This window comes from Mus caroli, unplaced genomic scaffold (genome assembly GCF_978045245.1).
Source record: "Mus caroli unplaced genomic scaffold, Mus_caroli_1 scaffold_13, whole genome shotgun sequence".
In the NCBI taxonomy this organism is placed as follows: Eukaryota; Metazoa; Chordata; class Mammalia; order Rodentia; family Muridae; genus Mus; species Mus caroli.
In genome coordinates, this window is record NW_028227268.1 from 37626603 (window position 1) to 37642225 (window position 15623).

General features: G+C 40.1%; 1 protein-coding gene across 6 annotated transcripts in view; it reads left to right on the plus strand.

The window, feature by feature from the left end:
- The first annotated feature begins 36 nt into the window (after positions 1-36).
- The window catches only part of Ggnbp2 (gametogenetin binding protein 2), a 38908-nt gene continuing 23321 nt past the window's right edge, over positions 37-15623 (plus strand). For 3 of the 6 annotated variants that reach the window (XM_029483914.2, XM_085829709.1, XM_021175752.3), the window contains exons 1-4: positions 736-931; positions 8658-8738; positions 10159-10412; positions 12487-12585. In XM_029483914.2, the coding sequence (XP_029339774.1) occupies positions 839-931; positions 8658-8738; positions 10159-10412; positions 12487-12585 (527 nt within the window). In that variant the 5' untranslated portion in view covers positions 736-838. Of the gene's footprint in view, positions 212-735; positions 932-8657; positions 8739-10158; positions 10413-12486; positions 12586-15623 lie in introns of those variants that run through there. The other 3 variants (XM_029483913.2, XM_021175745.3, XM_021175746.3) reach the window with 3 other exon arrangements.

The window sequence follows — 15623 nt, forward strand, 5'->3', positions numbered from 1 at the left end:
CCCCACGTCCCCCGCCCTCCCTCCCACACTCCCCGTGGCGCGAGCGGCTGACTGAGCCTGGAGAGGAAACGGCAATCGCAGCCGCGCTCCCGCCCAGGCCGGCCCTGACGCGGGCCTCGTCAGCCGGTAACGGGGAGCAGAGGTGGGGGTCAGGGAGGCGTCCGCGAAGTCAGTGAAGGTCAGAACCGAGAGCTCTCTCTCTCCGACCCGGGTGAGGACTGGGGTCTGAGCTCGCCCCCACCCCGAACTCTGCAGAGCCGAGGCGGGGTCGACCCCTCCCAGGGGCGGGGTGGCGCCGGGCAACTGCAGCCTAGGGGGCCACCCTGGGCGGGGCGCTCCGCCAGGGGAGAAGGGGGTCAGTGGCAGGGGGTGCGGGCATGGGCTGTGGAGCCGAGGCGGGGATGGGCTCCTGGAGCCCGGACTCCCGAGCCGGGAGGGGATGTCCCGGGGCCAGCAGGTCCTTTTCCGCCTCTCCTTTGGACCCTGACTGGAGGCCAGCGGGCGGGCGGTCGGGGGGGGGGGGGGGAGTGTAGGTGGGGGAGGGCAGGCGGCGCCAGGGGGCGGGTCCCGGCGCTGCGGGGCGCTGATTGGCTGAGCGCGTGTGGAATCGGGTGATGGGAAACGCAGCGCGGCTCTCCCGTCCTCTCTCGCTCCGCGCCCCCCCCCCCCTTTCACCCGTGGCGAATGTGCTGCGAGGTGGCGGGTGCTTACGCTCGCGGGGTTTGGCTGTTGCAGGCAGGAGCTGGGAGGAGGCAGCAGCAGCGGCGGCGGCGGCAGGAGCAGCGGCGGCGGCAGCTGGGAGGAGGTGGTGACGGTGGCAACGGCAGCGTCGGGGACGATGGCGCGACTGGTGGCAGTGTGCAGGGATGGGGAGGAGGAGTTCCCCTTCGAGAGGAGGCAGATCCCCCTCTACATAGACGACACCCTGACGGTGAGCGAGCGAGCGGGCTGAGCGGGCCGGGCCGGGCTGGGCCCGCTGCTTCCCGGCCTGGCAGCTGTTTCCCCTCCCCCAGGCCGAGCGCTGCGCACTGGAGAAAGAGTGTGTTGCAACTCCTAGGCGAGGCCGCCTCTCCGATGGGCCCCACGAACTCGCCTTTGCAGCGGGGCCCCTCGGTACTCTTGGCAGGCCCCAGATCCAGCGCCCCGGAAGGCACTTGGAGGTCCCCTGCTCGGGTCTTCCTCCCTCTCCGAACCCTTAGCCTTTAGGCCTGCCTTTGAGACGCTGTTTGCCTAAGCACGCGCCGGGGAGAAGGGTTGAAGGAGCTGGGGCATTTAGGGCCTGTCCTCTCCAGAAAGCACTTACCCTCCGGGAGGCACAATTAGCTGAAAATGTCGCAGCTGCATTGTTACCTGTGTGTTTCCCGTTTGAACACTGTAGCTATCTCTACATAAGCGTAATTACTAAGGGCAGAGTGACATTCTCTTGCACAGCGAAGATTCCACCTAAATGATTTGATTTCCTAATACGTCTCACATTGCCTAGTACATTATAATTCTTGAAATGGTTGGGTTAAGCCATGACTCTTCAAAATGGGCCTTCGTGGCATTTTTTTGTTTTACAAGTAGCCCAAGACCAAATTATTGACTGTGTAAAGTAGTATGAAGAGCTGACTGCTCATTGTGGATAGAAAAACACAAACGTGGGAAGATAGTTGTTTTAAGACTTGGTGTTGGTATACCTTTGCCGACCCTCTCTCTGCCCGGTGTTGTAGTACTGTTTCCTTTAAAAGGAAATGGCAGAAATTTGAGTTGATTCTGAGCAGGAAGTGAACGCAGTTGCTTACCACAGTTAAATGAACCTTCTCCGAACAAGTTTTGAAATCTTCATTTTGATGCTGACGCTCCTGGATTTTACATTCGCCCATTGTGATCTGATGTAGATAAGTCTTCCAGCCTTTGACTTTTTTTCCCACTCAAAGGCAGATTCCTGAAGAAAAAAAAAAGTGTAGTTATGTACTGAAGGTTTTAACATTTTATGTAAAATGCAAGTCATTGTGGAGATGCCAATCTGAGCCTTTTTGCCAGTCTCAAGAGCTTCAGTACTTTTAAAAAATTAGGGGAGCTATTGACTGGTTCACTTCGATGGAACTTTGCAATGGAAAGCATGCTTTAAAAAAATAGTCTAATGATTTGACATAAAGTAGAATTTATGTTAGAAATTACTTGTATGTATTGGTTATGGTTTCTTATTTTCTTGAATTTTAATTTTAATGGGCTTGTATTTAAAATAGTTTAAAAAAAAACAAGCTAGAAACCAGTTAAATGATTTCTTTCTCAGTATGATAGTGCTTGGTCATAGTTCATTTGTTATTATTACCTTCTGTACCCTTCACCATAGAACCTTAAAAAAACACAGTTTGATAACAACCTTTTTTGTACAAGTGCATTTTCCCCCCTTAATCCTGAGGTTTGGGTTAATTTTTTTATTAGTATATAATATGAAAACAAAGCCATTTTAAATTTTGTCTATTTACAAATTTTAAGAGAACTTATACTCTTTCACATAACCACCTTTAATGTGAATGTAGCACATTAGTCAATGCTTCACAAAGCACTTTAAAGTGAACAGTATGTTACATTCTTGATGACGTGAGTTTGCAGTTCTTTTCATAGATAAACTTACATTATGGTTTAGTGTCACCTGCTTTTGCCTTGTATTGGGTGTCTGAATTTTTCTTTTATTACAGACTCATTACAAAGACAATTTAAGCTTATTTAAACAACTTCAAATAATAGGTATCATTTTTCCTTGCTTAGGAATGAGTTTTGGTCACTAAGGAATTAATTTTGTTAGTTTGTCTTGGAAACTTGTGAACTGTCATTGAATGCTATTAATGAATGAGTATTATCAAAAATTCACATAAAGCTATGCTGTATGTAGGGACACAAGCTCCTTTCAAGATTTGTCAATCCCAGTTAAAGGGAGGATATAGAACAAAGCACCTGTTGGGAGGGAGGCGGGAAGAGGAAGCAGAGGTGTGTGTGTGTAGTGGTCCATTGATATTTGATGGCAGTGTTTGCCTGAAGTTAACTCGGTTTGATCTTTGTTCCTAGGAACCCAAAGGGGAACCTTGTGATCTTTGAGTAAATGGCTTTAGCAATCTTGTTTGCAGAAAAATGTTAGTCTAGTTCATTCTAGTTATCACTGCACATAGGCTAGGTTGGGATACACTGAAACATTTTATACTTGTGTGTGTGCATATATGTGTGTGTGTACATGTAGGTGTATGTGCCATAGTATATGTGTGGAAGATAGAGGGCTGTTGATGGGGAGTTGGTTCTTTCCACTGTAAGTTTTGGGATGAAGACAGGTTGTCAGGCTTTACAACAAGCACCTTTACCCACTAAATCATCTCTCTGACCCTCTCTTTGGGGTCTCAAATTCCTGGGCTAAAATGATCTTCCTATTTTAGCCTCTAAAATGTTAGGATTAAAGAGGTATACCACTACTTTTTGTCATCTTTTAATGTTTTTAATGGTTGTACAAGTTGTATGATATTCCATAGTATCACCCTTCCATGAGATTCTGACTTCTCATTTTTGAATAACACCATAAGAATATGGATAATGCATTGAGTTATTACTTTTCCCCTTGGGCTTTTGGAAGTAGAATTACTGAAGGATAAGAACATTTTACAAGTTTCTTGGTTTATGTTGTTAAATTATTACATTTCTAGAAGATAACCCTTTTAATTCAAATCGATCCAAATGAACTGTAAACTGGGGTGACAAAATGGCTTAGTGGGTAAAGGTGGTTGCTGCCAAGTGTGATGGTATCATTCATTCCTTGGGGTATAAATGGTAGAAAGGAAGAAATGGTTCCTGCAAGTTGCCCTCTGACTTCTACACAAGAACATCTGGCATGGATGTGCTCTGCTCCAATAAGATTAATGAGTAGATTAGAAATTGATAGGAGTTCTGAAGTGTCTGAGCCCTAAGAAGCAGGAAATGGTAATCCTAGGGGATTAGGAGTTTAGCATTTGCTACAAGTTTAGTATTTAGTGTTTCCTTTAAGCTCTTTAATATTTAACTTTCCAATTGTATGTTAAACTTTCCTGATGCATGTTAAATTTTCCTGGTGCATGTTAGAAGTAGTTTTGTGAATAGTGATATAAAAGAGTAATACTAAAGTGACATTTTGATAAGTACAAACTTAATCTTATTGATTAGAGCTCATAGAAATGTTCTGAAACTTTTTTTTTTTTTGTGGTCTGGTAAAACTGGGGCAGATGCTTAAGAGTGAAAGTCAGTAATGGATGCAATAAACTTTACAAAGCAGTAATTGCTGCGCAATGACTTGTATTTTTGGATGGCTCTGGACAGGCATCCCCATCATGCAGCTGAACGCTAATGACTCCCCTGTGAAACCACACCTCATGTGCTTTACAGGGCTGCCTTCCTCTAGGTAACGTGGACTCTAAGGTTAACTCAGGGAAGTGCTCTGGAAGAATGGAGGAAATAGTGCTAGCGGTCCCTTTTCCTTTCCCTTTCCTTACTGTCCTCTTAAAACATTAAATGACATACACTAGTTGACTAGAAAACAATACAATAAAAAGCTGTTACCCTAAATGTTTGAAAGGCAAGGATGAGGCAGTTATTTAAGGCAGAGTATGTGGTTCAAGAGAAAATATAAAGAGGCCAATTCAGGAAGGATTTGATTTTGATAGTTATGCTAGTTGCTAAGAGGATTGACACCTGTGTATTTGTTCTTTTTTCTTTCATTTGTATGCATATCATATGTGTCTATGTTTTACTAGTGTTTGAACCTTGTCTTTCCCACACGCTATGCAAATTATCTACTTCTGAGTGAACGTCCTCATACCTTCAAAAAAAAAAGTTTTTATTTTTATGTGTGTGGTTGTTTCCCCTGCATGATGTGTATCTGTGCACCATGTGTGTGTCTGGTGCTCTTGGTCCAGTAAAGGGAGACTGAGCCCCTGGAACTGGAGTTCAGATGTTTGTGAGCCACCATGTGGATGCTGGGAATGAAACCTGGGTCCTCTGGAAAGAGCAGCTCTTAACTGCTGAACCATCTTTCCTGTGCACCTCCCTCCCCTTTAAATTTTCAGATGTGGTTTCAATAAGGTAGTTAGGCTGGTCCCAAACCTTTTAAAAAGTGCATTTATTTATTTGTATGCATGTTTATGTGTATGAACATGTATACCCCACCCCTATTCACATATGTGTAGAGGTCAGAGGACAACTTGAGGGAGTTGTTCCTTTTCTTTTAACATGTGGGTCCCCGGGATTGAACTTTGGTCATCAGGTTTGGCAGCAAGCACTTTAACCTTCTGACCTTGCTGGCTCTGGCCTGAACTTTTGATCCCCTTTCTTCAGCCTCTCAGGTCACTGATTGCTATCTAAAATTATTTTCCTTCGTTGTGCTCTGGAGCCTGAACACAAGATCCGCTCATATTAGACAAGTGCTGTACTCCCCACTATAAGCCCAGCTTGACAGCTAAATTCCTTAGTCTCTTAAATCCTGTGAGGTGATACTGAAAAACATGTGAATTAATGGAACATTTGTTGTTGTTTTGTTTTGTTTTGTTTCCCCCAGAAAACTGGAAGGTCAATCCTAATGCTTTGTTTGTAGTAGACAAGAGCCACATCTCTAGCCTTTGGGATTAAAAATGAACTATTCTTAGTTTTAGATTTCAGGACCAAAATTTGGAATGAGGATGTTTATGAGGTAGACACATAGGTAGTTTTTTATATGTAGCCCAGGCTAGCCTCAAACCTATGATTTTCCTGCCTCAACCTCCCGTGTGCTGGGATTATGAACATGTACTATCATGTCTAGCTTGGACCAAGGCTTCTAATATCAGGATTATTACTTTTAAATTTTTTAAGTTTGACTATAATAAATATAATGGACAATATTTATTATTAGATATTTTGCCTGTACATTAAAGTGATTCTCAAATTATTTATAGCTATAGCATTATATGAATGACTTCAGTTTTATTTAGTAGTGTTAGTAAAGATGATATTAGAGTGCTTAGAGCATACTTAGTATTGAAGCTACAGTAAATGTTGTTACCACCACCTGTTCGAGGTAGTAAAGAGAAGATTGGCTGGGCAGCAGTGTGGCCTTTTAGAACCAGCACTCAGGAGGCAGAGTCAGGTGCATTTTTGATTTCAAGGCCAGCCTGGTCTGCATAATAAGTTCCAGGACAGCCAAGGCTACACAGAAACCCCGTCTTCAAAAACAAAAAATGAGGGGAAGGGGGAAGATAAAGTAGAAACAAGATACTATGATTGATAAACTTGAAAATTGAAAGCTTTTAAGCAGTAAGATTGGGGCATTTTGCATGTGCATGTTGAAGGAGAAACTATAAACAATAGAAACTACTGAAGTGGAAGCATGTTTTACAAGGTGATAAAGAATTGGAAGCAGGGAGTACCAGCTCCTTGATAATAAGTAGTATGTGTGCATTGTAATACACTAGAAAAAGAAAACCTCACACAGTAGCTCATGACTGTAATTGCAGCACTTGGGAAGATCAGGAGTTTGAGGCAACTCTTTTTTTTTTTTTTCTATAAGATAAGCTATATACATGTAAAATTGTCTGTGCAGTTTTCAGTCTGAAACTGGAGTCCTCTGGATGACCTTGAACTTCATATCTTCTTGTTTTAAATGCTGAGATTATAGGTTTGTGCCTATATGCACATGAAGATTTATGCAGTGTTGGGGATTGAACCCACAGCTCTGTACATGCTAGGCAAGCACATATCTACTTTACACCCCCAGCCTGTAAAGGATCTTTTAAAGGCAATATTCAATGAAATGGAGTTTACTATTTTTGTTTTTGCCTCAAATGGCTCTCTCTTTACTGAGTTTATAGGAATTTGAAGCCCTTGTTATCTGGAAATAGTTTGTCCTTGTATAGTATGATTGGTATTTTTTACATTGTTTTAGTTAAGACAGGTGTACACATGTATCTGTGCACAACTTGTGCGTCTGGTCCCCTCGGAGGTCAGAAGAGGGTGTTGGATCCCCTGAAATTGGAGTTGCAGACAGTTGTGAGCTGCCATATGGATGCTGGAACAGAATCCAGATCCTCTGAGAACTAGTTCTCTTAAGTGCTGAGCCATCTCTCTAGTCCTGTGTATATATTACTGGAGGCATACATTTTCACCCGTCTCTGAATTGTGATGCATCCTATATCTTACAGTTAAGCTTTTTTTTGGTCAATATATAACTTTATGGATTGAAAAAGAAAAACCATCTATTTACTCACATGGGTGTATGTGCTCGTGTGCCTGTAGGTGCATATGTACACATGAGTGTACTACCAGCAGAATCAGGCACTGGATCACCTTGGAGCTGGACTTGCCCTCCCTCCACTTCATGGATTTTAAAATCTGTAATGTCACAGATCAGTGAACCTACTAATTTACATTATCACACACTGAAGCCTCCTAAATTCCTCTGGTAGTGGTTTTTAATAACTGAATAAATACCTCAGTACTTCATTTTCCATCATATGTAGCACAAACCTTTACTGAATGCTAGATACTACATTACATAAATGCTAGTTCTAAGTTACATGAATAGATATTTTTGGGGAGTTGGGAATTGAACCTAGAACCTTTAGTAGATTCATTAGTACTAGCTAGGCTAGTTAGTATTCTAGTGCCAAGCTATATCCCAGCTCAAGATATGTATTAGTTTTCAAAAAAAATTTTTTGTTGGGGTATGGAATGGGCCAGATATCCCACAGTGAACATTAGAGGTTAAAAGGCAATTTGTAGAAGTTTATTCTCTTCCTTTCACCATTTGGGTTCCAGGGCTCAAACTCAAATTATCAGGCTTGAGAGCAAACATCTTGATGGCTACTTGAGCCAGCTCACTAGGCACCAAATATACTTTTTAACAAAAGAAGTCTTACATTCCACAGTTGCGGGGAACTAACTCAAATTGACGTATCTAACTAAATATTATTGTTCACTACCACTTTAGAAAATACAACTTAGCCGGGCGTGGTGGCGCACGCCTTTAATCCCAGCACTCGGGAGGCAGAGGCAGGCGGATTTCTGAGTTCGAGGCCAGCCTGGTCTACAAAGTGAGTTCCAGGACAGCCAGGGCTATACAGAGAAACCCTGTCTCGAAAAACCAAAAAAAAAAAAAAAAAAAAAAAAAAAAAAAAGAAAATACAACTTATTCTTACAACTGCTCTATGAAGTAGATACTAGAAATTATTACTTAATCTTATTTTACAAATAAGGTAATAAACTGGCTAAAAAACTTGCCCAGTCTTGACATAGCCTGGATTTCTACTATGTGTTTAACTTTAGTGCCTTTGGTCCTAATGACCACACTATGTCTGTCTTTAGAAATTTATATACTTTTGGCCAGTAAGGTAGCTCAGCAGGTAAAGGTACTGTGTCCACCAAGACTGGAAAACTGTATTTGATTCCCAAGGTCCATGTTGTATAATGAAAATGCTGACTCCTGCAAGTTGTCCTCTAACCTCAGTGCGCGCGCATATGTTTGTGTGTGAAATTTTAAAATAGAAAAATTTGTACACTGAATATCAAGACCCCTTTTTGAAGGAGACAATCTAGCTTTATACATGTTTCTGTCCTGATAGTTTATGCTGTAGAGTGTGTACAAAGAACCCAATGAGTAATTTCTGTTCTGTTTGCCTTTCAAGATGGTGATGGAATTTCCTGACAATGTTTTAAATCTTGATGGGCATCAGAATAATGGTGCACAACTAAAGCAGTTTATTCAGGTAATGGTTTTTAAATCATTGTTTTTATATGTCAAGTATATGTATGTTTTTAAACCATAACTTCTAATTTCTTTTTGTTGTTTGTTTGAGAACAAATCTCACTGTAGTTCTGGCTGGCCTAGAACTCTATGTAGACTGGCTTTGCACTCACAGAGATTCTGTCCCAAATGTTCTGGAATTCAAGATTTGTTCCACCACACATTAGCTGTTCCTGCTCCTGCTTCTGCCTCTGCTGCTGCTCTTCCTCTTCTCCCTTCTCCCTTCTCCTCCTCCTTCTTCTTACCTAGGCTTTTGCCTAGGTATTAATAGTGTACTGAAGTTGATTTCATTTTTACTGTTGTAGTAAATATATTTATGTACCTGATTTACAGATTACTCATGTGAAAGAATTGAGTTGTGTTCACGTTTTACAGGTCTAAAAGTCTTTGATCAGGTCATCTCTTCTAGTTTTATAAGATAGGGTGTACAACATTTTATTAAGAACTTGTTAGGGGTGGGGGGCTGGAGAGATGGCTCAGCAGTTAAGAGCATCTCTTTGCTCTTCAGGAGGCCCTGAGTTCAAATCAAATCCCAGCAACTACATGGTGCCTCACAACCATCTATAATAAGATCTGATGCCCTCTTCTGATGTGTCTAAAGACAGTTACAGTGTACTTACATATAATAAAATAAATAAACCTTAAAAAAAAAAAAAAAAGAACTTGTTGGGGCCAGGGATGTCACTTGGTGCCAGAGTATTTTCTCAGCAGTGTTAGGTCCTGAGTTTGATCCCCTGGACCACCAATAAATAATAAAATATATATATATGTGTGTGTGTGTGTGTGTGTGTGTGTGTGTGTGTGTGTATATTTTTTTGGTTTTGGTTTTGTTTTTCAAGGCAGGATCTCTCTGTAGCCCTGGCTATCCTGGAACTCACTCTGTAGATCAGACTGGCCTCAAACTCAGAAATCTGCCTGCCTCTGCCTCCCAAGTGCTGGGATTAAAGGCATTTGCCACCACTGCCTGGCTAGACATAAGATACTTTTTAAATACTCAAAAATACATGATTAAAATAATAGGAAATGAATTGTTAGATTAAGAATTCTTTTTGCTTTTAAAGATCATTTTGAAAAGCTAATGGTAAAAATGAAGAAATTCTTGAATATTACCTTCTTATCTGTTTTTCTGGAAGTGTTAGTTGTAACATAACAGTTCCCTTCCTTAAGTAGAAGAGATTACTTATCAGGGTTTTGCCCGTTTCTCTGTTGCTGTGGTTTCCATTCACTTTTCTTCCTTATCATAACCAGTAGGTTACTTTCATGTATGCTAACTTATTAGTTATTCATTGCAGGCCTGGTTCTTTCCCAAAGATAGAAGCCAACAGTAATAAAAGAGTAGTTTTATGTCTTTAGGAATCTTCATTTTTCTTTCTCTCTTTCAGCGACACAGTATGCTTAAGCAACAAGATTTAAGTATTGCCATGGTGGTAACATCACGCGAAGTCTTGAGTGCACTTTCTCAGCTTGTCCCATGTGTTGGTTGTCGTCGAAGTGTGGAACGCCTCTTTTCTCAACTTGTAGAGTCTGGAAATCCTGCCCTTGAACCCCTGACAGTAGGGCCCAAGGGAGTACTATCTCTGACTCGGAGCTGCATGACTGATGCAAAAAAGCTTTATACATTATTTTATGTACATGGGTAAGTATAGCTAATTAAGAAAAATGCTTTAATTTTAAACAACTTGGTAACAATAGGCCTTGCAATGAGGGGAAACCTCTATTTGATTAGAGCAGAGATAGAAGCTTCTTCTTTCTGCTTTTCTATGGAGAAAGGTATAAAGTAAGCAAAAATAGTGTATTAAGTACAAGTTACAACAAAAACAGTAAGATGAGTGGATTAAATTAATACGAAGGGTGTGATCTGACAATGCCCTCATGATAAATGAATAAAGGGAGGGATCCTACATCTGTTTGGATGAAGGAACAAAAGGGATAGCAAGCATAATGGGCAATAGGCTAGAGTTTTCTTGACGTGTCTGGGGAATAACAAGAGCATGTTGGCTAGAGCCAGCTGAGTAAAGAGAAGAGTAATAAAAGATGAGGTCAGAAGAGTAATAAATATTCAGTTGTGGTAGTTTGTGCCTTATAAGTTATGCTGAGGTTTGTACTCTTGAGTACACAGGAAGCTTTGGAGAGTTTTGAGAGATGAGCAACACAGTCTCACTTGAAATTTGGCCTACAGTGACCTTTGTATTGAGAATACCATGAAGAAAGTACAAGGGTAGCTACAGAAATCAACAAATAGGTTGTTCAATGTTAAGTGGAAAAAGTGACGTCAACTACAGGTGATAAAGATACCAAGAAATGATAGGATCCTGAAATATTTTGAGGACTCTGTAAATAGGATTTTTGTATAGATAGATAAGGGAGGGATAGCTTTAGTGATGGATTTGTGTTATAAAGCAGTATAGGCAGACCAAGGTACTAATAGATCCCCTCGACCCACGTGGTTTAAGGAAAGAACCAGCTCCCAGACCCTCTTCTCTGACCTCCACATGTGCTTGAACTCACTCACATACATGCATTCATACATACTTATGTAAATGTAATTAAAACAGTTTTTTAAATATAGCATGATTTCATTTTACTGAGATGGGCACAACTAGGTAGTAGTTTTTCAAAGTTCTTTTGTATGAAGTTTAAGATGTCAACTGGATATCCACAGTATTTGCTTGTGTCATTTACTGAGGTAGGAAAAGGGATTGAAAGACCAAACCCAGAGGTTCTTCTGTTTGGAGGTGGTAGAGACTTTCAATTTGACTTACTTACTTTCTTTCTTTCTTTCTTTCTTTCTTTCTTTCTTTCTTTCTTTCTTTCTTTCTTTCTTTCTTCCTTCCTTCCTTCCTTCCTTTCTTTCTTTCTTTCTTTCTTTCTTTCTTTCTTTCTTTCTTTCTTTCTTCCTTTTTTAAATTCATTTTGAAGTTTAGGGAACTGATCTTAAGACTTCATAAATATTGGGCAAGTGTGATACCTCTGAACTATAGCTCCAGCTTGAACAAGGAGGAAGAGGATGGGGAGGAAGAGGAAGGGGAGGAGGAAGAAGAGGAGGGAAAGAAGGAAAGAAAGAAGGAAGCTTTAGAGCTTTTTAACATAATAACATAATCTGATATTCTGATTTAAAAGGATTACTCTTGCCAAGTGAAGCCTAGAATGTAAAAGGCAATGGGAAATTGTAGTTGACTAAACTAGAAGTTGGTGGGTTGGACAAGGGATATAAGTGATAGGATTGTAGCTCTATATAAAGGTTATATAAGTTGATGTGCTTTGCTAGTTGATTGGATGTAGGATGTCTTTCTTTATCCATTTAGCCATCTTGCCAGTCCAACATTGTATATTCATATAAAATTTCTGTGGTTTACCTCTCAAGGGTAGTATGTATTTATATAACATTTGAGGAAAGAAAGATGGGTGAAAGTCATGTAAACAATGTCTAAAATACCAGAGTGTCGGACACACTGGCAGCCAACAGATAAGAGTTGTATCTAGAGACAGAGGGCATTGAGTAAAAGTGGGTTTGTTCCAGCTGGACTGGCTAGGTATGGAGAGGGGAAATAATGTAGACCGCTCTGGGTATTTACTGTAGAGACAGTCAGGATAGGTGATGTCTCTGTGATACTGTTAAATACTCCTTTTCAAAAAAAAAAGGCAGCTGATACAAATTTCTAAAATTTGAAAGCAAAATGACAAACCCTTAATGGTTTATTTTTTACTAGGTCCAAACTAAATGATATGATAGATGCTATTCCAAAAAGTAAGAAGAACAAGAGATGTCAGTTACACTCTTTAGATACACACAAACCTAAACCTCTGGGGTAAGTAGAAATAAATGTTAAAAGGTTTCATCAATGTTAAGCATATTAATGTTAGTCATATTTAGTGAAAAGGATAACATTACTAGTTTTGTTAATTGGATTACATTCTGACTGATGTCAAAATAAGCATGTTCTTAGGTTCTGTGGGTTTTTATGCATTGAGCTATATATAAGGTCACTACGTTTTAAGTTTTTTTCCTTTATGTTGTAGGGTTTAAGAATTTTGAGAAATCTATGCCACTAATTTTAAAGTTTTCAAAGTAGTAGTATTTGATTTGTTAACCATCATGTTTAAATTGTTTTTGTCTTTCTTATTTTTAGGTCTCCCTAATTTATTAAGGATTAAAAAAAAAAAAAAGGCCTTACTCAGTTATGGTGATGTGTATTTGTGTAACTAATTTTCAGTTTTCTTGGATGGGTACACAATACGGCTTTGCCCCGTTTCCTGGCACAGTGCCACAGTTGTTTACTGCTTTGCCCCAGGTGTTCTTGGAGAGGATAGCATCAGCATGATTTACAGGGAATTGAAATAAAATTTTGTTTGGGGAAAAATAAAGTGATATAAAACTGTTCTGAGTTAAATATCTCAGTGTCATTGGGAACATTTTGTAGACGTTTTTTTTCTCTAACAATAAAGATCCACATATCCAGGTTTTCTTATGGCCAGGAAAAAAAAAAGTTTTTTAAAAAATTTTTACATCAAGACTTGGTGTGTAGCACAGCACATGGAAACAGAAACAGGCGAATCCCTGTGAGTTGAGGCTAATCTGGTCTACGTAATAAGTTCTGGCCAGTCAGGACTATATAGTGATACCCTGTCTCAAAAATAAACAAAAAATCATGTAAGCTATAAAATACAGAAAAGTAGAAAGACTTATTTGAGACAGCATCTCATTATGTTGCCCTAGCTAGGCAGGAACTCCTTAGTGATCCTCCAACTTCAACTTCCTGAATACAAGTGGACTCTACAGAGACTCCTGCCCTTCTGTGTATCTTACTCAGATTCACCAATTATCAAACTTTCAATGAAACATTTCTTTCATTCATCTGTTTGCCTTTTTCTTTTCTGAAATATTTTAAAGAAAGTTCAAGGCATCCTGTTATTCTCCATTTACATGCATCTCTAGAATGATGAATATTTTCTTTCATACCCACAATGGTATAGCACCTATTGAAGTTAATTATAGTAATTTTTTTTTTTTTTTTTTTGGTTTTTCAAGACAAGGTTTCTCTGTATAGCCCTGGCTGTCCTGGAACTCACTTTGTAGACCAGGCTGGCCTCGAATTCAGAAATCCACCTGCCTCTGCCTCCCGAGTGCTGGGATTAAAGGTGTGGGCCACCATGCCCAGCTCAATTATAGTAATCTTATACCCAGTTGATACTTAGATTCCCTTGCAGTGCTTAAAAATACCTTTTTGCATTTGTTTATTGAGGTAGAATCTGAACAAGGCCCATATATCCCATACTATCTAAACACTCTGAAACCAATGAACATCTCACAGTTCATAGTGGGTCTCAAGCTATTTCATACACTTGTTACTGTGCTTTGGTTGTGGAGACAGGGTCTCATGTAGCCCTGGCTGGCCTTGAATTTTTTGTATAGTTTGTTTAGTGGAAGATTACCTTGAGCTCCTAATCCTGTCTATACCTCTCTAGTACTGAGATAGCAGGCATGGACTGACTACTGTATCTTTCTTTAGTATTTATTTTTCTCTATTGTTAGAGGATTCCTCTTGAAATGTTCATTTCAGTCATAATTTTCCCATTAGAAAATGAGCTGAGCAATATGACATGGTAAAAAGTTCTGCTTTCTGGTTTTGTTTTCTTCTTTTGTGGTTCTTTATTGAAGACTAATAAAAAGCAGTAGATAGTCCAGTACCTTATATACCTGTTCTCACTGCTGTTTTCCTGTGAAGACCAGTTCTTCCTGTTTTGCTCCAACTGCTACTCTGGTTCTGCAGTGACTTGCTTTTTTGTTAGTTGTGTATGAGGCTGTATCTTCATATCTTGTAGCTTACAAAAGTAAGTTTCTATAAATTTCATGTTTTCTTTAGAGTACAGCTTCTCTACATGGAAAGTCAATCGTTTTTTGAAGTTTTTTTTTATTTAATGAGAAGTTAATATAAATGGAGCTAATTGATCTTAGGTAGTGTGACTTGAGGTAGCTTTAGCTATTCCCTAGTGTGTGTAGATGGTAGTCAGTGATTATAGTCTTGTCTAGTCAGAATACCTGAGCAGGTAGAGTACTTTGAAAAGCTTCTACAATTGTTTGCTATTAAGTCTTCATTTTATGTTTCTTCCTGGTCCCCTAGCCTCAGGTTTTTAATCAAATGTTTTTCCAAGGAAAGTATACTCACTGGGTTCCAGCTTTATAAAGAACAGTGGTTGAATCACCTTTACTGACAGTGTTCTTTTAGCTATGCAAGTAAATCTCAGGGTTTTTTTTGTTTTTGTTTGGTCTGGAAGTTTGGTATCTGAAAGACAGATCCAGGCCAGACTTGTAGGCCAGAAGTTAGTGATTAAGGATACTTTGAGAAAACAGAATGTAAAGCCATGTAGAAAGAAAGTAGAGGAAGAGCAGAGAATGGTGGGAGGTTTCAGTTAATGAGAAGAGTATGGATAGCTGGGTAGGAGGAGACTGAGAAATGGTGTTTGGTGTTTGAGACCGGTCTGGTCCGCGTACTCAGTGTTCCTTAGTCACTGAGGACACTGATCAGACACTGGTTTAACAGCAGTATTGATGATCAGAGCTGGCGGTTGAGTGGATAGAAAATGAATACAAAGTTATAGTGTTCAAGCCCTAAATGGAAAGTATAAGAGTAGAAGGAGGAGCCGGGTATGGTGGTGCACGCCTTTAATGCCAGCACTTGGGAGGCAGAGGCAGACAGATTTCTGAGTTCAAGGCCAGCCTGGTCTACAGAGTGAGTTCCAGGACAGCCAGGACTGCACAGAGAAACCCTGTCTCAGGGAAAAAAAAAAAAAAAAAAGTAGGCGGAGGAAGTCACTTTGAAATTCTTCAGAAAACATGTCTTAAAGG